The 24620-nt window shown below is 33.2% G+C and overlaps 1 protein-coding gene and 1 long non-coding RNA gene across 7 annotated transcripts in view; one reads left to right on the top strand and one right to left on the bottom strand.

The window, feature by feature from the left end:
* The window catches only part of LOC135309699 (uncharacterized), a 107426-nt gene extending 104690 nt beyond the window's left edge, over positions 1–2736 (top strand). Inside the window, exons 1-4 of one of the 6 annotated variants that reach the window (XR_010369871.1) lie at positions 102–196; positions 941–1160; positions 1787–2042; positions 2536–2736. This is a non-coding gene — a long non-coding RNA (uncharacterized LOC135309699). The other 5 variants (XR_010369870.1, XR_010369866.1, XR_010369868.1 and 2 more) reach the window with 5 other exon arrangements.
* A 2018-nt stretch (positions 2737–4754) lies between these two features.
* Positions 4755–8780, bottom strand: LOC128669338 (trypsin-7-like). The gene is made up of 5 exons (XM_053744097.1): positions 8697–8780; positions 8392–8608; positions 7805–8072; positions 7079–7228; positions 4755–4931 (listed from the first exon to the last, which is right to left on the bottom strand). The coding sequence occupies exons 1-5, from the start codon at positions 8746–8748 to the stop codon at positions 4773–4775; spliced, it is 846 nt and encodes a 281-aa protein (XP_053600072.1). The 5' UTR covers positions 8749–8780; the 3' UTR covers positions 4755–4772.
* Positions 8781–24620: the final 15840 nt, after the last annotated feature.

The raw sequence follows: 24620 nt of genomic DNA, 5'->3' as shown, positions 1-24620 counted from the left end.
AAAATTTTTGGCATAATAATTTATCAAAAAGAATTTCTAACATTTAATATGAATGTTATTTCTAATAACTACGTTAATTTCCGTTATATAACTATCGCAAATATCCGAATAGCATATTATATCGCAAATACGTACGTACTTGTTGTATAGTGTAAATGTTATGGACCAAGTAATTTGGACATTATTCTCAGTGCCCGTATGTTTTTATCACATTGCCTCAATTTATTTTAATAAATAAATACGACTCTATTATTTCGGAGCTCTGGCGGCCTCTTATGAGTTTATCGTCGCACATAGTATTTGCTCACCGCCTCCGCGCATACGCTGGTAGCATAGTATATTACAATTCAAGTCTAATTAATCAACTAGTTCATAAACTACGGAAATTGACTTTTTCAAACATATCCAATAATTTTATATTATAGCTAAGACTATGATTTTTGTCATATACTTTATTAAACTTAGGTAGGTAAAGTAAAAAAAAATAAGTGGAAACATTCCGAAGAAAATATTGAATGCCAGTTCCGATAAGTGTAAGTGTGTGTATATAATATTGTATGTAATGATTAAAAAAAATGATAAGTCTGTGTGTTCATTGTTCTATCATGATGTTTGTAACGAATTTTTATTTCGTTTTTTTTTATTGACTTTAGTTGTTGATGGTAAACATTTTATTTCATTTTTTTTTTATAATTCGTAAAATATACCTTATTTTTCTTAATTTCCTTTTTCATTCCATATTTCATTTCACCTGCACCAGAGAATTCTGCTTGGTACGGGTTATCATGGGGTTTATATTTTACATTTAGATCTATTTAGCACCCACAAGTTGGAAAGTGGCACTTTCAGCGTTTGGTCTTTTGAGAACCTGTCTTATTATCGCTCATAATATGTCTACACTAACGGTAACATTTTTATTCTTATTTTTTTTCTTTTTCAGAAGCTGTAAGTAAACTGATTGAAAAGTATACTGATGAAATAGAATCAGAAAGAAATTATGAAATTATAGGAGGTAACGAGTTCGACATAAGAGAGTATCCTTATCAAGTGAGCGTTTTATGTCAGATCAATGAAACGTATTACAATCACTTTTGTGGAGGGTCTATTCTTAATGAAGACTACGTGCTTACTGCTGCTCATTGTGTGAGGCATGATGAAGAGTAAGTACAATAAAATAAGAACTCCCAATTCCTAATATTATACAACTAGTTTCTATGTAGTATTCTAAGTCTTAATTCTAATTCTTTGTGTTGTATTCTAAGCTCCGTTAGCTTGATTTCTTATCTGCGAGGCCTATCAACAAAATTTTAACAATCAAAACGTATTATAAGAATATTTCAACGTCCCTTTTATAATATAGGTTGGATAGGACTTTGATAATAAATAAATAAATATAAATATATAGGACAAATTACACAGATTGAGCTAGCCCCAAAGTAAGTTATAGACATGTGTTATGCGATACTAACTCAACGATACTATATTTTATAACATATACATGTATAGATAAACATCCAAGACCTGGGCCGATCAGAAAAAGATCATTTTCCATCGTGACCCGACCGGGGATCGAACCCGGGACCTCTCGATTCAGTGGCAAGCACTTTACCACTGCGCCACCGAAGTCGTCAAATCAATAATTTTCAGAACAAGTTAATAACCAATTTGATTTTTAAATAAAATTGTGTTTCATTAATATATATGAAGGAAAATGACAAATAAAGACACTAGATTTTTTAAAATGTTATAACAAATAACACATATGTTTTGGTTCTATTTTTTTCAGTATTCATAAGTTTCGCCTTCAAGTTGGCAGTTCCTTTTCGAATCATGGTGGAAGACTGTATCATCGAAAAAGTCACCATTCATCCAAATTTTTGTATTGAAACAAGTGATAACGATATAGCAGTGGTGAAATTGTCAAAGATAAAACTAAATGGAGTAACAATCAAAGCTGTGCGTTTGGCAGATCCAGATAGTCACTTGAACACAGGGGATAATTATTATAGTTACCGGATGGGGCATAACAGAGGTAAGAGGAGGTAGTTCGCAATACCTATAGTCACAGAATAAAGATTCATTTCCAAATCTCTGCTTCTTTTTTAGAGAAAGATTAAAGAGAAGCAGATTGACACGTCAGAGAGAACATGTTTTTATTTCTAACGGGGTTCACAAAACCAACTAGAAAAGTCATGTCCTTAATAGCCTTTGGCAGCCTTAACAGTTTCCCAACTGGTATTATAAAATCAAAAGTAAGTTAGGACATGTTGTTTTGTGCTAAATTATGTTACGGAGTAGATTCGATTCAGTTTATAAGGCATTGCATACCTGTACCACTGTAGAGACAAATCACCAATCTTATTCCTTTTTCTTATTTAGGGATCCATCATATAATGTATAAGCTTATCGACTTAGCTAAACTGGTCGACAATACCCGTTTCATTATTATTATTTTTGAGGTTAAACATTGGAACATACGCGGGTAATTTAGTTTTACACTGTGAATTGAAATTAAAGAATTTTGTTACTTCACAGGGAGACTCGGGCGGCCCAGCGGTAGTTGAAGACACGCTTGTGCAATATGGAATTGTATCACATGGCAGTATATAAGCTCGTGATTTAGAAGGTTACCCATCATCGTTTGCTTACATTCCTCCCCTACGAGGATAGATCAAGAAGTAACCAGGTTTTGCTGAAAATCATTACTATTTTTAAATTTCTTGATTCCTTTCAGTATAAAGTTAGAATTTAAATGCTGTTTGTTTTACTTTGACTTCTTTTCATCTTTTTCTAGACTATTATAAACTATTATTAGGTTTGACAACTAGCCACGACGTACGTATTCTGTGTGTTCTGCATCAAATCTCTAGCGTGCACGAGTCTGGACAAGATGGGCAGTGCACAAGGTAATTCCTCATCCGAATGGCCACGACTTTATTTGGTACCAACACAGATAAACATCACACAACATTTTACAGAGTAGGTTGCTTTGTCAACGATCACGTCAACTTTCTGTGCATTCTGCAACGTAAAATACGCCATTTTGTCTAAGGTAAAAGTCAATGTCAAAGTTGGCGAAGCAACTCTCCCTAACTTTGATAACTAAACATAGTAAAACCGGAAGGTTTTGTACTGCCATGCTACCAACTAGATCTTCAATATTATTCTCACGCCTCACATTAAAACTTGCAAACTAATATCTACATAGCAGTAACAATGAGATTTAACGTAAACTTTGTTGGGAACTAGATAGAACATCTCTGCAACTTTGCTAGGTTATCTAAACAAACGTAATCTCAGGCTCACATTGATTGCTGCGAATTTCAGACTATCGCTGATTAGCTCAGGTTTTAGATATTTTATAGCTTTACTGTTGAAGTGATTGTGTTAAAGGAACTAATATTCAACTGCTTTTCTTAAATAGGTACAAATAATGTACCAGGTTATTACACGTTCACGTACGCTGAGTAGGTTGCTCGGTGAATACAATCCCAGATATAAAAGTGTATGTGCTTGTATGGTACATGTACTTTTTTATTATATAACTAACTGCACCCCGGAGCCTCGCTCCCGTGGAAGTAAATTCAAACACCACTTCCAAAACCACTTCAAATCCTCCAGTGAATTTCTAACAGATACATAGCTTAGGCAGCCAATAGATAACAATAGTATACACAAGGATGGTTGATGTCAGACAGGCGGCCGCTTATGAAATCTTAGCTGAATCTTATTTTTAACACTGTCAACAGGCTTCACGGCATTGCGGCTCTGAATACAACCAGGAAACGCGAAGATCCGAGAAAATAAAGATATACAAAACCACGCAAAAATAAGTCATATTCCAATGTTCATAACTATGGGAAGGGATCTAAAGGATCTTTAGGCTAGAATTTGATCAACTTTATAGCTTGGGAACTCAAATCAGACATAATATCAAATTCTATCTACTTATAGCAAACTAGGTATATAATTTCCATAAGTTTCCAATGAATTACAATTACGTAAATTACAATACTTCAGTACGTGTAAGTATGTAGGTATGTCATAAAAATAAAAATTATAAGTATTTTAATGACCGCAACGAAATTATCGTTAAATAACAAATACCTATGCATATTAAAATTCTTATTGATAAAAATATTGTTCTTATCAAGATTCCTAGCAAATAGTCAAAGAATAGAGATCAAGAGTCTTTTTTATTTTACTGACACAGACTTTATGACATCCAACACCCGACCTGGGTATATGAGGACTTTCCTTGCTAACTAGCGCCACCATGACATTTTTATCAATATCTATCAATCAATGGTGAAAACTAAAATAAAATCACAGGAGATTATGTATAATATAATTTTGTGTTAGGTATCCCTTTCTCTCTCTCATCTGAGCATTTTCCCGGTTCCTTCCTCAACCGTTGAGCATCGGAGCCCAGGGTCCGCTTTTCTACTTTTTCGTCTCCACCTCGTTGGGAACTTAGATCCGTTATCAGACCATTGGCTCCCATATCATCTTTGACGACATCAAGCCTTTTTTGGGTTCGCCCCTTCAGTCAGAGCCAGGCGGGAGCGGCATTTGTTCCCCATGTAATTTATCGATCTACGCAAGACATGGCCGGACCAGTGCAAGCATTTCCTGGAGTTCTGCCATGTCACAGACAAAAAACTGCCGAAGCAGACAGGAACCTCGGTCCAAATCAATAGCTGTTACAGGACTGACAAATTTTCGCTCAATAATGATCAACATAAAAACACTGATTATATAAATTAGTTTAATTATATTCCAGTAAGGTTTTTAATCCAGTCTCTTATAGGCGGAGCAGCAATGTTAGTATAAACCCCAGGTTTGTTTGGTCTCGCACAACCCAATCCGAATGACACAATCCCGTATTGTACCGAACTTGACTCTGCTACAGCTGGCCCACCAGAATCACCCTGCAATTTAAAAAATTATATAGAGCTCAAGTCTAATAAGCCTACGTATATTTATGATCGTAACCGACTGACATACAATGCACAGCTGAAATTACTGAACGTAGAAGTACGTAAGAACGTAGAACGTGAAGCTAAAATTTGGTATGTGGGTTTTTTGGGGAGTGCTAGTGAAGAGAATTAAAAATAAATGGACAACACTTAATAGCACACTGAGCAGTAAGCTTGTATCCAGGGTCTATCAACTGAGGTGGACATAAACACAAATATTTCGATACAGTCCATATTCCTCGTCTATTGGACAAACTGGAGAGAATAGGAGTCCGAGGATTAGCCCTTTCACTGTTCCGAGACTTTTTAAGTAATAGGAAACAGTGTACTAGGATAGGAAACTGGACCAGTGAAGAGACTGAGCTGTCATGTGGTCTCCCGCAGGGCAGCTCTGTCTCTCCTTCTCTCTTCTTAGTTTATATTGACAGTTTATGCCGTATCCGACTGGAAGGTGGTAGAATTTTCACTTTCGCAGACGACACTGCACTATTCTTTAAAGGTGACAACTGGGAGGACACTTTCCTTAATGCCCAAAAAGGACTGCAATTAGCAAATAACTGGCTTAGTAGCAACGGACTAACCCTCAACACTACCAAAACTAAATTGATAACTTTTTCTCTAAAAACAAACTTTCAACCATCATCTACTTTAACCCTAACCGCCCATGTCTGTAACCCTACTAAACATAATTGTGTTTGTCCCCAAATCGAAAGAGTTGAGAACCTAAAATACCTGGGTGTAATTATAGACCAAACCCTCTCCTTTAAACCCCATGTTGAGTCTCTTACTACAAGACTACGAAAGTTGATATACATTTTCAAAACAATCAGATACATATCAGATCGTAAAGTCGTCCTCATGGTTTACAATGCCCTTTGCCAGTCCCTAATAAATTATTGTATCACCACTTGGGGTGGGATTGCCAAAACAAACCTCCTCGAAGTGGAAAAAGCCCAAAGATCCATCCTAAAGGTAGCTGCCGGACTCCCATTTCGCCACCCTACTGATGAGCTATATAAGATCTGGAATGTTCTTACAGTAAAACAAACATTTATATTACATGCTACTCTAACCCAGCACTCTCTTACACCGTATGACCCAGACAAGTTTAAAGATAGGCGACGGAAAAGAACGGTTTGTCTAATTCCTCCACACAACACAGCTACCGCTACTTGCTTTTTCTTCTACCTCGGACCATACCTGTACAATAAGCTAAATAAGCATCTAAACTTTTACCCCCTTCCCAAATATAGTTGTAAAAAAACTATCACAAAATATTTAAAAACATTAGATTACACGGCCACGGAAGAAATACTTGAATCTATCATCTAATCCCAATCACCATTTTAACATCTCTCAATCACCCCCATCTTCAGACTTGTTTACCCACCACACGCTCATACACAACTTACACACATTCACAAAAACACACGCACACATACCACACATACACACACACACCCACACAAACTTTACAAATCTCCAGCCTAATTTTAGACTAATAAGCTAGGTTAGTTAAGTTAATTGCTATAAACTAAACAATTTTGTATAGAATAAGAATATCCTTACCTAAACTGTTGCCTACGCTATCTATGGAAACACAAAATAAGTATTCCAAGGGAGGGGCCTAGTTACCTGTAGCACAGGACTCTTAGGAGTCCTATTTCAGGAACTAGTCTCTTCACAACGTTTACAAGTATAGTGTTATATAGTGTTATATCTTTAGCAATAAGCACTTCATTGTAACTAACTTTTGTGAAGAGAAAATAAACATTTTTATTATTATTATTATTATTATTATTATTTATGATCACAGGTCCGCATTGGGAATCGAACAGGATCCAGATAGCGTATGGACGTGATGATGGTGACCACTACGCTACGGAGGTTGTCAAGACAATTAGCGCAAATCGTTAGGTGAATGGAAAAAACAATTTGGCAAGTCTGACTTTGGCAAGCTGCCATACGATATTTCAAAAGTAGCTTGTTCTTTCTTACTCATCCATTGTTTGAGCTATAAACAAAAGTAATAACACCGGTGTCAACTTTTATTTAAGTCGCCTGTGGTGATTCGGTTTTATGATGTGCTCGAATTTTACCTGACAGGCATCCTTGCCACCTTCATCGAAGCCGGCGCACAGCATCCGATCTGTTATGGTGAACATAGTTAATTGTTTGACGCAATGTTCTAGAGATTGCACAGGTACAGTCACAGCTCTTAAAACATCTGAACAATCATCCAATTTTATCTGAAAGGTATAATAAATAGTTTCATAAACTAAAGCATACAATTTAGTACTTGAAAATCTATCCGTAGACTTAACATTTCGTAGAATTTTAAAACTTATTTTGATGTACAGTCATGTAACCATAAAAATCTAAAAGAATTATATCTATCGCAATGATAGATATAATTCTTTTAGATTTTTATGTTATTTAGGATTCCTACCGGTTTAGGCAACTGTAACTTTGAAACCGCCTGAGAGCGTTATTGATGATGATATCTAATACATCGGGTTCTTTGTCGATCTTTATCGTACTCTCAATTCAATTATTGCAAATATTTTTGTGTTGTAATTATAAAACATAATATAAATCAATATTTAATAACATCTTAAATATATTAAGATAATTATTATCGTGAATCCCACTGCATGATATTACGCTCTTGTAGTCGCACGTCGAACCTTTGACTCTTTGTACTCCCCCCTATCCCTTTCACTGCACCGGGATTTCCGAAGAAGGACTGAAGCTTTAGAATATGGTCTGATACCTTTTGGTCTCATGATAATAATGACACAATAAAACATGTTTAGGTTACATACTGTCGTATCCCCCCATCCGGTCACCACAATATTTTCTCCCGATTTTAAGAACTTCCCCGATTCCGGCAACTGAACTGTTTTTACTGTGATTCCGTTGAGTGCAATTTTTGTTGATAATTTCATAACGGCTATGTCATAATCGAAATCGCACAATTTGCAGTACTCTGGATGGACGGTTATTGCATTAATATTATATTTTTTTCCTCCACGACCGTCCATGTATGAACTTCCAACTCTTATATGATAGTCTTTTGGGTTAAAATTAAACCTAAAAAAAGATATTCATTTAATATAACAAGAAAAGAAATAAAAACAATATTTAACGCTCAAGGGTTAAAATAAACTAAATTAAAAATATAAGAAACCCCTTCCGATGTTGCTAGCTTAATCTCCATTCCAAACGGCTGAACGCCTATTTTTCAAACATAGTCAAGAATACTCTCTATTAAATTCTCTTTTATAAATAAATCTAGATTAAATTCGGTTCAACCGTTTGACTGCTATGATGCCACGGACGGACATACAGATACTTAGTCATGTTAAACTTAAAGTCTCAGTCTGTCGTCGAGGATTAATAAAATACTTGCTTGTATGTTGGGTAAGGGAGCACACAATGTCCGGCCGTCAATACATAACTTTCGCTGACAATTGATCCTCCACAGGAGAACTCATTGGAATAATACAATGACACTTGATACGGATGCTGTTTAATATCCACCTCGTCACCGCCAACGATTTCAAGAGACTTAAATCCATTTAGCTGACGTGAAATTAAGTATTGATTGTATTCCTTGTGAGTAAAACCTGGAAATAAGGAAAATTGTGAAAAATACCGCTAGATAATCCTCAATTTAACATTATAATAAATTAAAATTTTACTAAAAAAATATACCATCAACCACTACACCCAACACGGATAAGAAACAAAACATTATTTTATGCATAGTTTTGTTTTCTATATCATCATAATAACGCTGCTTATATAGTTTGTTCTGAATTTGAATTATTTATCAAGGAATTTAGTGTTAAAAATTTACTGTAATTTATAAGCGTAACTTTTTATCGATATATATAATTACCTGCTCTTGTCCGCGGCTCCGCCCGTGATATAAATTAGCCTAATTAACTCTCCGGCGGCGGCGCCTCAACTACCTCCACAACATTTTAAAAAGGTACTGATAGCTAATAAAACAAAAAAATGCGAATTAACATTTCTCAGAGGTCTTGTACGATGATAAGACTTAATTCGTTTTTTAGAATTTTTTATTCTAAATTATGTGAACTATATGAGACTTATCATGGATTTGTGTAAAAAAAACTTGAAATTGACAGCTCGCTCGATTCTAAGCAAGATTATATATCAGTTCCAACAGCCACAAGTTTAACGCAATACAACTAACGCAATGGATTTGACCATACAAAACATTTTTAGGCCACAATAGTAGTTATGAGAATATATATGATACACGCACTTGATAAGGACTCCAAACAGAACAAGACCGAATAAATAATTCATTTCATGTCAACATTAGGCCAAAACATTTTGCACTGACATTTTTATATTCCAGTAGTCCGGTGTTAGTCATAAATAAATTATAGTGTATTTCGTTTGGAGTGGTAATAAAATTAAAAATCTTGACAAGAAACTGACACTTGCTAATATTTAGTAGCAGTTTTTAAAGTTTTAATTTATCGTAGAAGTGTGCCGTATACGGCCGTTTCTGGTTGTAATTTAAAGAAATTTGCAACTTGAGTTGTTAGATATGAAACTGTTTTAATAACATTTCTAGCCTTATAAATATTGTATTGTATAAATGATAAAATTATTTAAAAATTGATTGGTGTTCTAAGCCAAACAAAAGCAAAAGGAATTTTTAAAAAAAGTGTCACAAGATTATCTAGAGTATACCTAGAAGAAGCTACATGTATTGGTCGCTAATACTTGGTATAATGTAATTTTCAACTTTATTGCATTGAATAAAAATAAAATACTTGATATAAAAATAATGAAATATGGTAGAGGTGACGATAGTACACTAGAATGTATCTTACGATATGTGGTTATATGGGAATAAGATTACTTGCGTTTGTAGAGCGTCGCTTTTACAACAAGAGAAGTAGGATGGCGAAGTAGTAAGCGGACCCTGGGCTTCAACGCTTTGCGGTTGAGAAATCAGCTGAGAAAACGCACAGATAAATGAACGAAGTTACATTTGAATAAGCTTTTCGAAATATTACACTGAGAACTGTCATTAAATTCATTTGCATTGTACATATTATATTTTTTTATCGAAGACCTTGAATTTTGATACGTAAGATTTATTGTTAATCTTATACTAATTTTATTTTATTACAGTATCATTGTTTGTATAAATATCGATTCTGATTACTTTATCATCAACAGAAATAATAAACAGAGCTAAAATCCTCATACTTCAAAATTGCTGTTAAACGCTTTGTTTACTTGACAGCTTATTACAACAATGTATAGCCAAATATTTTCGTTAATATTAATCTAGTTCCCGTAATTTTCCAGTTTTGTTTTTGTTCGGTGTTTAATTTTCGAAGCATAGACCATAATCGCTCAAACGCGATTTAATAACACTGGGTTTAAGTTAGGTATTTTTCTTTGTCGCTTTATCTCAAAATTGATAACATAATTTTATGGAATTAATATTTATTAACTACGCTGGTTTATATTTTACTGAAGGGCGGAAAAATCCCACGTTCAAATCTCCATCGATGAAATACCTAGAAATTGACGATGCTGCACCAGTCAAATTTGACAGTTAACTTTAACCTGCGCAAAAAAACGTAAAACATGATATTTTAAATCTTTATGGATATAAAATAACTAATACTTAACTAACTTACCAAAAAAAAATAACCCCTTTCTCTAGTAGTTGACACCGACTTCTAAAGAAATGCTTTATTTTGATGTTTAATGATTTTGAATGATATAAAAGTCGGATCAAATTTAAAAATAAACAATGGACGCCGAATAAATTAATTTTAATAAAGAAGTAGAAGTGCAGATATATCTAGTAAATATACTTACCTAATATAAGTTTAGAACAAAGGATGACGTAATTCATTTATTCACTGTGAACTTGGCCCTGATTCGCCCTTTCCGCAGCCGGTTCCCACGCCTTGCGTAACCGCGCGGGTGAAATTGAAGATGACTCGATTTCGCGCATAATTATTTCGAGGTGAGATTCTGCACTGTTGTGTAACTCTATTCTAATATTTGAGGCCTCAATGCAGCCAAGAATAACACGTAAATTAACTGATACAGATATTGTGTCTCTTTCCCAAAAAATATTAACTAATAGCTCACGTTTCAACGACTTATATAGACAGTTGTAACCCGATAACCGTGTAAGGGTGTGTTACACCTACACGTCAAAATTGCCAACTGCTACTGACGCTAAAACGAACTAAAATAACAGACAAATAAATTTGTTATCTTTAACATTACGCTACGGAGATCATCAAAATATATATATATATACCTAGGTATATATATATACCTAGTACATTTTAATACAAGAACAGTATTGGTCGTTGACCAATACTGTTCTGTACTTGTTCGTCATTGTTGAATGACGAAACAAGTTGACCAAGGGCTTCAACCGATGACCACTTAGACAATGGCGTGACAGACGACTTAATGTTTAATGTGTCTATCAAAGCTTATCTACTTAACTCCGACCGAAAGCCCGAACAAGGCTTAGTGACTTACTCAACCAGAGCTGTCATTTTAGACTCTAATTAATTTTCTTATCGAATAATTAGGATTCGGTTGACATGAAGTTGTAATGTCCTAAACAAACTGAGTAGCTTAGTACAAATTGGTTAAGATACGAGAATCTTGTTGTAGATAATTATTGATCATAATTAAAATTATGTTATTTTACTTACTAATTATTTCATTGAATTTATTTATTAAGGTTCGTTCTTATCTGTAGAGTGATTTTCATTTCTATTTTCTGTTCTTAATTTTAACTCCCATTACCATTAACATTTTTTTTGGTATTTTGTAATTATTGTCCCAATCAGAAAGTTATACCATTATGCTGAAAGAACAAAAATATTTCACCCAAAATGCTACAATTTGACCAATCATTCATTGTAGAATGTCAGAAAACAGGTAAAACGAGATTAGCACAGAAATCTAACAGTAAAATGACGGCAATTTCAAAAGATAGTGACTTGCGACAAAGTTATTGCGAACACGACCGTAAACCTCAGAAACTAGCAGTTGTTCAAGACCTTAGCTTCAAAACTGGTATAGGATTAAGTAATCCATGCTTTTCTGTAATTCGATTTCTTGGTAAATAAATCTTTTATTCTTTTAGGTTTAGATTAATAATTAAAGAAAGTCTTAGACAGATCAAAAACTTTTAGGAATTAGTAAAACTGTAAACCAAATAAATATTTACTTTGATCTCGTGGACACTACTCTCCAGACTCTTCTACTACTCTTCAGATCTTTATTTACACAGGTTTCTCATATAGGCACTGGAAAGTGAATACTTTAACGTTTATTGGAACTGATCTGTGTTACCAAGATTTCTAACTAAAATTTTACGATTTAGTGTCCGTAAAAATCCAGCGACATAATAAGAATCAATATGAATCTGCTGATATTCTTAGCTAAATATATGGATTAATCCAAGTTTGCAAACTGAACCGTTTCCCTAGCCTACAACCTAAAGTCTCACCATAATATTTCAACCGCAAACAAACTGGGAGCCGATTAATTGGTCCAATTGTTTGAATCAGTTTGACATCACGCGAACAATCCTTGGACAAAGTTTGTATGCAAAAGTCGACGTTAAACTCACTTTGGATTGTCTTCAAGGAAGTTTGATAACAGAGAAGTAGTTGGTACCGAGTTGTGATGAATTATAGCCCCTAATATGAGGCATTCGAGACACGTAATCGATTCAAATACACCAACTTTGGCATATATTCATTTTGGCAAACATTAGATTGTTAGTAACTATTAAGTTATCCGTGATTTGTGCCGTGCCAATAGAACAGTACTTACATATAATTTAGTGGTATTTTGTACAGTTGGGTGCAGATAAAAGTAACACAACTAGGTTAACAACACACGCGGATCAGGTATATACTCTTATATATATACTCTTCACTGTATATACGCGAATGCCATGTTAATATGAATCAACATTTTGGCAAAATTCAATATAGGTAAGTCATTTTTAAATCCTTTTTATTATTATTCAAGCGAACATGTAATAGAGACAAGTTTATTATTTATTCAATATTCAACGAAAACAAAACAATTATGGAACGTCTTCGCTAGGTAGACATTGATTGTCAAACTTGAAACATCTATTAACGGTGCTCCTACGAACTAAATGTATTAATAGAGCGGGTGAATAGGGATGTTATGGATATGAAATTTCGGATCTGGATGTGGATACAAAGAAGATACCTAATGAAAATAGCTCTCAAATACAAGTATGTATATGACAATTAGTTAAAATTGTATTATTAAGAACGAATGCAAGACAATACAACTTTATTTTTATAAAAGAAATTAATGCAATTAAAAATTGTAAACAATATAGGAAATTGTTTTTTCTCGTGTAGGAAATTGTTTTTAGTTAGTTTTTTAAAAACGACAAGCTGGCAATGACTTTAAAAATCACATGAAGGTATAATGCGTTGGTTTGGCTAGGCAAAAATAAAAGCTTTTCTTTATGACTCCCACTCCTAACCAAAATTTTTCCTAACAATTTCATCGGATACAGTAAACAGTTAACTACCTATTAAAATTATAACGGACTTAAAATAACTAATTAAAAAAAAAATTATACAAATATCAGTAAAAATGCCAGTCCTTGCAATTCCTTTGAGGTCCCTTGAAGTAAGGTGACCAGAGAGCCGACAGCATTGCCATGTTGAATGACAATTACCTAGAATTAGAAAAGATATCCAAGAAAATATGTAGATAACATATTTTCTTGGATATCCGATAGTAGCCTGTGGTTTCGGTTAGTGTAACGGAGCTTTGCAACATCCCTATTGGGAACAAAATTTCCCAGTTAGGTAAGTCGGAATTATCTGAGTATTCCCGCGGTTATCAGAACTTCGGAAAATATCACGCGCCGAAGTTCAACCTTCTCTCCTTTGTTGCAAGTCCTGGCTCTTCAGGTGAAGAAATTCAAGACACGAACGTAAGCGGACATTTAAAACGGCAAATTTTCTTACCTTGCTTCTTATGAAGTATTTTTTTATGTCCTTATTAATATTATTTATAACAAAAGTAGGATATTCGGGGAAAGTAAAGTTGAATGAGACTTGAAAAATTTTGTCCTTGTAATTTTTTAAAAGCTGGATTGTCATAGGACATAATTATAGATGTATTAAATTTTTAATACTTTGTCGATCTGTCTATCTATGAATTTAATTATGTCCATAGATGTATTAAAAATTTAACGAACATAATTATTTAATTATATTGTTTGACATACAAAACAATGTCTTATGTTCATCACTGGATAGAAAAGGACTGGAATAACTTATTTAAAATGTAATAATACTATATAGACTGTATTGGTGGAACATGCTCGAGCAAACACGTTTATGTAGTTTACTCCCGTTCGTATAACCCAAGTCAGCTTGTATCTTGTACCACCAACAAAGATACAAAGGTCTGATAGCAGATGTACCCTTTGAACTTTATCCCACGGCAGTACAGGGAATGCAGTCGTGACGCGCAGACAATTACACTTTTCGAATGTTGCACTACGTATAGTGCACAGTACATCGATGCACGCAAACTCGTCGTAAAATAGTCGTTATGACTGTGGCATAAAGGTCCATGTAGGGTACCTTGACATGCAGTTCACCAACTGACTAAATCGCCTACGATTATGCCTTGAATAGCAACTATATTTGCCCAGAGTTATTGTGGTTTTAGAATTTTATAGGGAAGATAAATATAAGGTAACATTTGCGTCTTCATTTAAAAGTTTATTTTATTCTATTCAAAAATACCCACGTCACAACCAGTCAATTCTGTAGTTGAGTGTTCTAACCAATGACGGGCATGAATAGGCGTCCCTTTATAATGCCATTATTTGCCAAAAATTTAGAAACATACATATAACTTTAAATATATATTTCAAACAACTCTTTATAATTAAATGAGAACTCGTCAAGTTTCAGAGAACTTCATACGCGCACATTCATAATGTCATTCATTAAGTTCGTTTATTCCAGCTCGCTTGCAAATTTCATTGTTTCCATCGAGTTACACGGTTTTAAAATGAACGTATCTTTCTCAACAAAACAGCCAGTCTGTAACAAACAAGACACATAAAATATAAGAAAATTATATTCTCTCAAAAAAACCGAATTATTACGTGTCAATTTTTATTTAAACATCCAGTGACATTTAAATTTCATCAAACAGAATAACTGGACAACTACAGACAACGAACTAGGGTAGCTAAAAGAGATAACACCTTCTCTCAACTTTCCACGTTTATGTAGTAAACATGATACGCATACGATTTGGGTCAAAATATAATCGTCTCTATCCCGTTTCTTCTCGTGTACGAATGAAGCAAAAGATATGACGAAGCCTATACTTTTTCTGCCTACGTGTTTATCATACTATGCCAATAGATTATTTACTTATTTTCTCGAGATCTTACAGTCTAATTGCATAGGTATATTGAATAGGTGATAATATTCTAGTTGCTGATAAAACAGCAATGATGGAATAGAAAAAATACTGAAAAGTTCAGAATATTTAAAAGTATGTGATTTCTTCACTTCAGTGATTCATTTATGATTTTAGTTTACAAATTTGTAGGTATATTTTGTTTTACCGACATGATTATTATATTTATAATTCACACAAATGCAGGTGTATTAATTACGAGGACATTTTCTGTAAACATTTAATAAACCATTATTAACATTCCGTACTCAAATAAATAATTGATTCATTGTGTTTACTATTTCGGTTCTGTACAGTTTGGTAAGGTAAATAGTACGAATGAACGGCACACTGAAAATTTCACAATTTTCATGCAATAAATCTATTATACATACTGAAAGAGTATTCAAATATGAAATCTATGTACTAGCAATATTACTGCTAATAAAATTTACTTTTTCAAAATACTATTTTCAACCAATTTGTACGTACTTATAACACCCCATCAACAAAACCGCTGTGTGCCCTATTTCTATGTAATTATAATAAAAACAGGTCGCACCATCAATTAAGTTAAGATTATCAAGAAATATTAGGTTGCTGTTTTATGAGGCTATTAGTGACTTTCATTTATCAAAACAAACCATTCTATAAATTCAGTCCAAATAGACTTCAGTCAGTTTTTTTCAAGTAATCAATAAAAAATCTAATTACACTACTGCAATTTCCGATATGCTTGTAACAAACTGGTAATTTATTTCGCTGGCACGTTATGTAATTAATTATGTTTATCTAAATTCTGATCTTCTAGTGAAAAAACGCTCCCTACAGGGTCGTGCTGTCACCATCAATCAAACGATAAGGTCACCCAATAGAGCAGGTGCCTTTTGTCACTACATGTACAGTCAACACTACATCAATCTACACCAAAATCACTGCAGATTCAGTGCTATTAACGCTAAATAAATAATTTAGAGTTTGATGATTTGCGGGTAACTGTATCTCTTCAAGTCTCCTTATAGTATCTGATATAAATTTTACGAAAACACTCACTACCATGTGTGTATGGGGTATATACACCTAAAAACAATCAAGTCAATAAAACTATACATATTGACTATGAAAATTAACAAAAAGGATCTTGTTCAAATCTACTTTAGTACTTTTGTTTGTTTTGACGTGTAAACTTCTAGAAATTTCAAATTTGATTTAAAGGAATATATGTTTGTGTTTGATAAGTGAGTCAATTTAACCCATTTTACTTCGAACTTAAAAACTAATTAAAATAAAAAAGACAACATGAAAAGATAAAAACTAATACGCGTCGTGTAAAAAAGAGAGAGGACGCAATGACGTGTTATCTGTTTTGATTCATTGATCCCTCTAATCATAGGATTAATTACATACTCGGTTCATATAGTGACTTTCGGTCACATCCACACTGTAAATATACGAGTATACTTGTAGGTATAACAAAGTAATTTCTCACAATACAATGAAAACGTAATTGATAATTTAAAAAAAAACATTGAATAATAAATAACCACGTATTGAAAGTTTGCTATATTGTCATTGACTATATAAACTTTTTATTGTGTAATTTACGGCATTGTGCCTTTTTTTACTTGCTACAATCACAAACTACCAATAGTAGTAACTCATACTTACCACACACATAGTAATCCGTAATGTTCTCACGTTACTTTTAATCAAATAAGTTGTTAAGTGCCAATGAAATTTAAGAGTGCACCAGTACAGTCTTATGTGACTTTAAGCTATTAATTTAATTTATTAGCATTATTCCAAGTTGGCGGGCACAAAATATCAGACTTTCTTTGTGATATATAAACATGATTGTTCACTAATCAGCATTAAAATTAGTTTATATAAAGACAATAGAAATTAAATGACAGATTCTAATACCAAAGCCACTGATTGGACTTTGATAAAAGATAACATTGGATAGGAGTGTACATAGTAAATTTGAGTTCAGCGCGCGACTCGCCTGTATTGGCACCATAAACATCAATGCCCATTGGTTTCCAGCGGATATAACAATCGGAATAATACCCCGGCTTACATGAAGCCATTTCTCGCATTAAAACTTTACTCTTACTAATATCCTGTTTGTTGTGTGGACACACTGACGAATTTGTATTTCCAATTGATTGAAGAAAACTTAAAATATTAATTTAACAAATTAATTAAAAACAGTTTTGGTCGTTTAGCCGTGTATATTATAGGTTAGATATAAAAGTTGTTTGGCCAAGTAATTGTAAAGTAATATTTTTATTATTATAAAGTATAAATAACCTCTTCTTACGTTATCATCACTACTTTACTAACTTGCAAATTTTAACACCAGCATAAGCTTATGGCTATCGATGGTTTTATAGAATATTGTTTGTATTCATTTCAATGATTTTCTTGATCAGACATAGGTTTACGCTCGAATATACTCGTAGGTAAGCTAGACAAATCATCTATGATTTCAAGACATGGTACATTTATTATTTTAATTCTGCAACGAATAAGCTAACGACTGAAGAGAAAACGTCAAAGGCGTTGAATGAAATTTTATACATAAAACTGACTGTAATCAAATAAAAATATTGTAAAAACAATCCGCCAGTGTGTCGAAACCATTGCGGCGGACGCATATTAAAATTGATTGCGTTTTGTACAATCGAAGTTTGTTCAAATTAAGTTCGAAATGGCGTGAATCTGCACCTGGGGTAGTAAAATTCTATTATAGACTGCAGAAATATATTTGAAAGTAGAAATAATTTACCGGTTAATAATGGAAGATCTTAGATTGCCAACGAAATACAACGAAGTAAATACTAAATATTTAATCCCAATCCTAAATAATCCAAATACTAACTAATAGGTATTATCAATGCGAAATTAAATTTATTTGTCATCTCTTCAAGCATTATCTGCTCAACATATCTTCTTGAAATTTTGCATACATGTAGTTTGGAGAACATTTCATTCTGGAACAATAACTATTTCCGTGGGAAATTCTCGCGGGCGAATCCGCGTGCAAGAGCTGGTAATGTTATAAATGCAAATGTGAGATCGTTTGTTTATAATTATGTTTGTCACCTCTGCACGTTTTATCTACTGAGCCTTAGTTTTATTTTCTTGAAAAATCGGATACAGGGTTAACGGAAAAGGTATTTTACTGCACGCCTGGAAAAAGCCAGTATAGCATAGCCATGAAGATATATCTTCATCACACGTCGCAGATACCTAATTTCTAAACCATTCATTTCTTTTGATTTCAAATGAGGTGACCTATTTTTTCACATATTTAATATTATATTTTTACTAGATTAAATTCAAATTAATATATCTTAATTGGAAAATTGACGTTTTTGCCTTGTACCATATTTAGCGTAAAAATCCATTGTAACCGGTCATCTATAAACATTACTAAGAATTATCGATTTTCCTTGAAATTGACACTATGATCGTTTAAGAGCCTAGTTTTTAGTGGCGTAGCTATAAGATGCAGAAAGCTATGACCCCAGGCAACATGTAAAAAAGTGCTTGTTATAATATTCGTGTAATACTAAATATTTATACATTAAATGAAGCGAGCGAGGTCTCCGTTTCAGCATGGCCAAAAGTGCTTTCGTACGTCTGTGTGTTCTCTAGAGGTCGCATTTCTCAACCGATTCCCGTGAAATTTTGGGAGCAGGTTCGAAAAACATATGAAAATCGATTGTCGAGCCATTTTTTGGAAATTTTTGAAAATGGCGGAGTTGGCACAAATGGCCTAAGCGCCTTTAGAATTGATGGCTCGACTATTTTGTGTTTGTAGTGACAACGAAATAACAAAGAAATTCCATTTTCTATTATGACATACACATAGACATAATAGACGGATATTTTCATCAGTGTTGTCAAAAGATGAATAGTCCAGTTCATTTACAAAGAGATAATGACTGAGTGACTTGAGCGTCTAGCGTTCGAATCCCGCTGGAAGGCGACGTCCCTTTAGTTCACTATAGGTATTTAGTTTTATTTTTCGCCAAACGCCATTTCGAAGTTTATTTTACAAATTTTTTTCTTACATTCTATTTGGGGCAGAAATATTTTTTTTGTATGTATGTTTGTTTGTTTGTAACGCGATAACTCTTGAACCGTTGGTCCGATTTTGAAGAAATTTAAAAGGTATGTAGGATATTCAAATGGAATTTTTTAGTTTGTGGGGCAACAAAATCGGTTAAGCCGTTTTTGAAATATTCACAATTTTGTAAGAAAATATTGTGTTCGCGAGTTTGTATTTTTGAGGGGGGTAATCTCCTAAGCTACCAAACTGAGTCCAAAAATTCTTTCACCACTAGAAAGTTACATTACCCGAGATTGCTATAGGCATATAATTGTTTTGAAATAAATTAGTTTTCAGCCATATCAATGAATACTTATAAAATAATCTGAAAAAAAAAGCGCTACCGAAAATCTTTACGTGCGTGCGCTGGCCCTACTGTTGATTTTTCATGCATATAATGTACTACAAAAATATACTATGAAATTTAAACGGTATGCAGGATCTGTCAATAGAATTTTTAAGTTCGTGGGATATCAAAATCGGTTAAGTCGTTTTCGAAATATTCACAATTTTGTAAAATCTCATCAAAATTTATTGTATGTATGTGTATAGTCTCATTGAAATGTGAAAAAGGAGTAAAGTTGTTGACAATACAGGGACTTTTTGTGGTGCAAAAGTCATGCTTCTACGCAGATTCCAAATACAAAAATGTTGACCAACTATTTTCCACCCACGAATTTTCTATTCAATTTAAAGTTGAGTTAAGAAAATCAATTTACACATGAAATATGTCTCAATTTACCTTAAAACTTTTGTGCTCGCATGAAGTAACTTCCGATTAGTCCCTTAATAATTGCACGTGGATAGTAGAAATATAATTTTTCAATGTTATAGAAAGGGTGTTGTCTCTCAATTTAGTCTCGATATACATAGCACACTTCTATTGCACCGCTACCTAGCTAGATGACGTTCATTGAAACGTGAAAAGCGTCGTATGAAGACTAAAATTTACATTAACAACGCGAAAGCTGATAGCGAGATTAGTAATTGTGTCACTTACACTGAAATACTACGTAGCACTACTACAGTTCAATTTAAGAACACACTTTGACGTTAATTTTAAACTGCGCAGGTTAAAGTTAACGTCAAAGTTGACTGGAGTAACTCATACATAAGTATGAGTAACTAATACATAAAATTTGAATTCATAAGAATTCAAATTTTATATTGATTTTCGAAAATAAGTATTTATTTTTTCCTTATTTGTGTGTGTTTACTGGTAACATGGCTCCCGATTAGTAGGTATTGAAAAAGTGATACTAATGCTATTTCTATATTATATGATTCCGATTTCAGCGATATTGATAAATATTTTGTTCCAGAAGTAAAGTTCAATACAACCTTGATTAAAGTGAACAGGATTGTAATTAATTAAATGAAGTTCATACGTGACATAGTACTTGAAATTAACTAACTTATAACTAGAAATAGGTAACAACGGGTACAATCAATAAACAATATTTAAGATTAAGATACAGTTCAAATTGATACTATTTCCATTCTTTCTTATCATGTCCTATTAACAGTAACGTGATTAATCCCTTTCATTATTATATTTTGCACATTGTTCTGTAAAAATAACTCTTATATGTCTTCTGCACCTGTATATTATTTCCAGTGTGAACGAAAGGGTGATGAATGACGACCTCGGTGGCGGAGTGGTAAAGTTCTTGCCCTTTAACCAAGAGGTTCTGGGTTCGATCCCCGGTCAAAATGATCTTTTTCTGATTGATCCCGATCTTGGATGTTTATCTATATATATATTTGTTATAAAATATAGTATCGTTGAGTTAGTATCCCATAACACAAGTCTCGAACTTACTTTGGGGCTAGCTCAATCTGTATGATTTGTCCTAATATACTTATTTATTTATTAAAAAAAAATAAAGGGTTCAGCCATGGTTCAGCAAACTTTGACACTAGCCGTACATACTATTTGCATTATTCAAAATGGCTGGTCTACCTATGTTATCTTAGCACTCAAAATTGCTGGAGTTGCGCGACAAAATAATATAAGTTTGAAGCAAGTTCGACGTCGTTATGCGAGACTGTGGGATTAAACCTGCCTTATGTTTTTGGTCTTCATAAAACTACATTGTTGTGTTTATACAAAAGTTGTTGCAGGCGTGGCTAGGCTGTGGTAACCACTTACCTTCAGGTGAGCCGCATGCCTGTTCTGCCTGCTTGATAATATAAAAATGGCTATGGAAATATATGGAACAGCTGAATTTTTAGAACGGGAGAATGTGCTGTCACGATTTCCATGCTAAACCGTTGGGCTGATTTTGATCACTGATGTGGTAATTTCTATTTAAAAATCTGTCCAATTCGTAACCCGAGGTCGTACATAGGCAACCGCGAACTGAACTGCGGGCAACAGCTAGTGCAAGATACGCTCGAAGTAATAAAATGATGATTAACAGTCGTAACAACTGTATTATTTGCTTTACGTTATTCAAACCATCTAGAGTTAATTTTAGGTTCAAATAACTACTTGATCTTATATCGCAATACGGTTATTTACTTGCAATCAAATTCTTACTTTAACAAGGCGCAATAGGCGTTGCATATTTGCCATGCCTTAAAAAAATAATATTGAAAGCAAAATACTGGTTTATAATTATAAAGGCGTCACAGCCACGGATCACAATAAGATGAAACAGAGAGATTATTCAAAAACAATCACTTATTTCACCAAATGCATTTTTAATGTGTGTTCTATTCTACTTATATATTTTAAAGACGTTTCAATGAAAAATAGAAAAATATTGAAACAATTTATACAATAACGGCGCGTCTCAAGAGTTTGAATGCGAAGGAACTGCAAAGAAAGTCAAAGATCCTTTTGTCGCCTTACTACTCGTAACTTCAAAGACGATGAACAATTTCCCATAGTAAAAAAAAGTAATAAAGAACACACGACCAAATTCAAGAGTCTCAATAAAGGGTTAACTTGTTTTGAGCGACCTCTGCGCATATTAGACGGTGAATTTGAAAGGGCTAAAGGATTGTGATTTGGGAAAGACAAGGAAAAGGTGGTTCCTAAGTATAAATTGGAACCGAAAGTGCGTATCGAATCTATACTAAGTGTGGGTTGCACCAGTCAACTTTGACGTTAACATTAATTTATACGCCACCACATCGACATCGTTTAGATGAAATAGCTTACTTTTTTGTCGCTTTTTTTAAAGTTACCGTCAAAGTTGACTGGTGTAATGCACCCTAAGAGTGAGTTGCACCAGTCAAGTTTGACGTTAATTTTAACCAACGCTCCGCCGATGTTTTGACAAAATGCCGTACTTTGCGCTTTTCTACACAGGTTAAAGTTAACGTCAAACTTATCGGCGCAACGCAGCCTAAGGAAATGTCGCAAATTCAGTTAAATTTCTTTCGAATATGGCGAGATGTGTGGCTTCCTTCACCGACTATCATAAATCATTTCTTTAATAATAACTTTCGCCGAGTTCTTTACATATTCCTTCTTTTCAACAGTGGGTGAGTAAATGTTTCGTGAATGGAATATTTATTTCGTATATTTCATCTAATGGTTACACGCTTTTTATCTCACAGTCTTTTTAAATGTTTAGGCAAGTTTAATTTTCTTTCGTTTAAAAAAATATATTCCATTAATAAAATACATACATTGTAAGTTACTGTATTGTATTTATATTATAAGTATAGTATTTCTAAATGTATTAAAAGTTATAATTATGGCATATCTAGAAAATTTTGCTAAAGAGTAAATATGATATAACCTAGACTTATAACTAAATATTTGATTTACTATGACTACAATGTATTTAATACAAAAAAATATTATACATTTTCTTTAAAATAGAAAATCTTTACAGTAAAGCAAAAACTTCAGTGTAAGACACGTACAATGAAAAGTTTGACGACAAAATAGCAACTGAAAATCGAAGTCGAAAATAAACAAAGTTTGAAAAACGTGATCTCACGAACAAACCATAATAATACTTAGTATAAATGTGAAACTTTGAAATTTCAAGAATTTACTTTTTAGAGTTAGTTTATAAAGCATATTTGTTAGTAATGAAAGTACTTATATATATATTCATCTTCTCTCATAAGGATTGACAAATTTTTGTTAGTATCTACGTATGAATGAAAATAACGACTTCATGAGATAAAGAATTAAATACAAATCCGAAGTTGTAAAATCACATACACGCAAAAGAATCGAACATTGTCTATCGACCCGAATTGTTTTAATTGTCGAAGGACATCGACTAATGACGTCCAAAATAAGTAATTAGCTATTAGCTATAACTAGCTCATCCTAATAGTCTCTTCAATAGACAGTTTCAACTTTCGCTAATGCCCAATGATTTCCGTAATGAACCGAACAAAAACATTTTTGTTGTTAAACATTTATCTCTATTTATCTCTTTAGTTATCTCACACGATCTCCATGATGTGCACTTCTCAATTTTGAGTTACCTAATAATTTACCTACGTAACTACAAATCTTAAATAGCTAACATTTATAAACTATCTTCGAAAAACTGTGAAGTTGAAGAAAATAAAACGTTATTATAATTATATTATTATGATTTGCACACCCGTAAATGAGATAAAGAAATGTTTGAAGATAATAGTAATATATATTTTGAAACTCGTTCTTAATAAACTTTATATTCAAATTAAATTATTTCCGTGGATGTGACACGACTTTATTTTATAAAAAATATCTTAAAAGTGTGTGTATTAGGTACATACTGACTTTTCTCAATCGGTACCAATCTAGTTAGTAACAGAGAAACACTTCTTGACCATTACTTATTCGATATGAAATCGTAACAAAAGATATTTTTTCGCACCAAAATGATTATAATCAACTAATGCAATGAAACGAACAAGAGCAACATTTAAACTATGGGAATGTTTAGCAACATTAGTATGGTTAATCATAAGAATTTGTACTTCATTATTTGTTAACTTTCATTAATGTACAAAATTATTAGTTTAGTAGT

Source organism: Plodia interpunctella, chromosome 4 (genome assembly GCF_027563975.2).
Source record: "Plodia interpunctella isolate USDA-ARS_2022_Savannah chromosome 4, ilPloInte3.2, whole genome shotgun sequence".
Classification (NCBI taxonomy): Eukaryota; Metazoa; Arthropoda; class Insecta; order Lepidoptera; family Pyralidae; genus Plodia; species Plodia interpunctella.
This window is presented reverse-complemented; position numbering and strand designations above follow the sequence as displayed.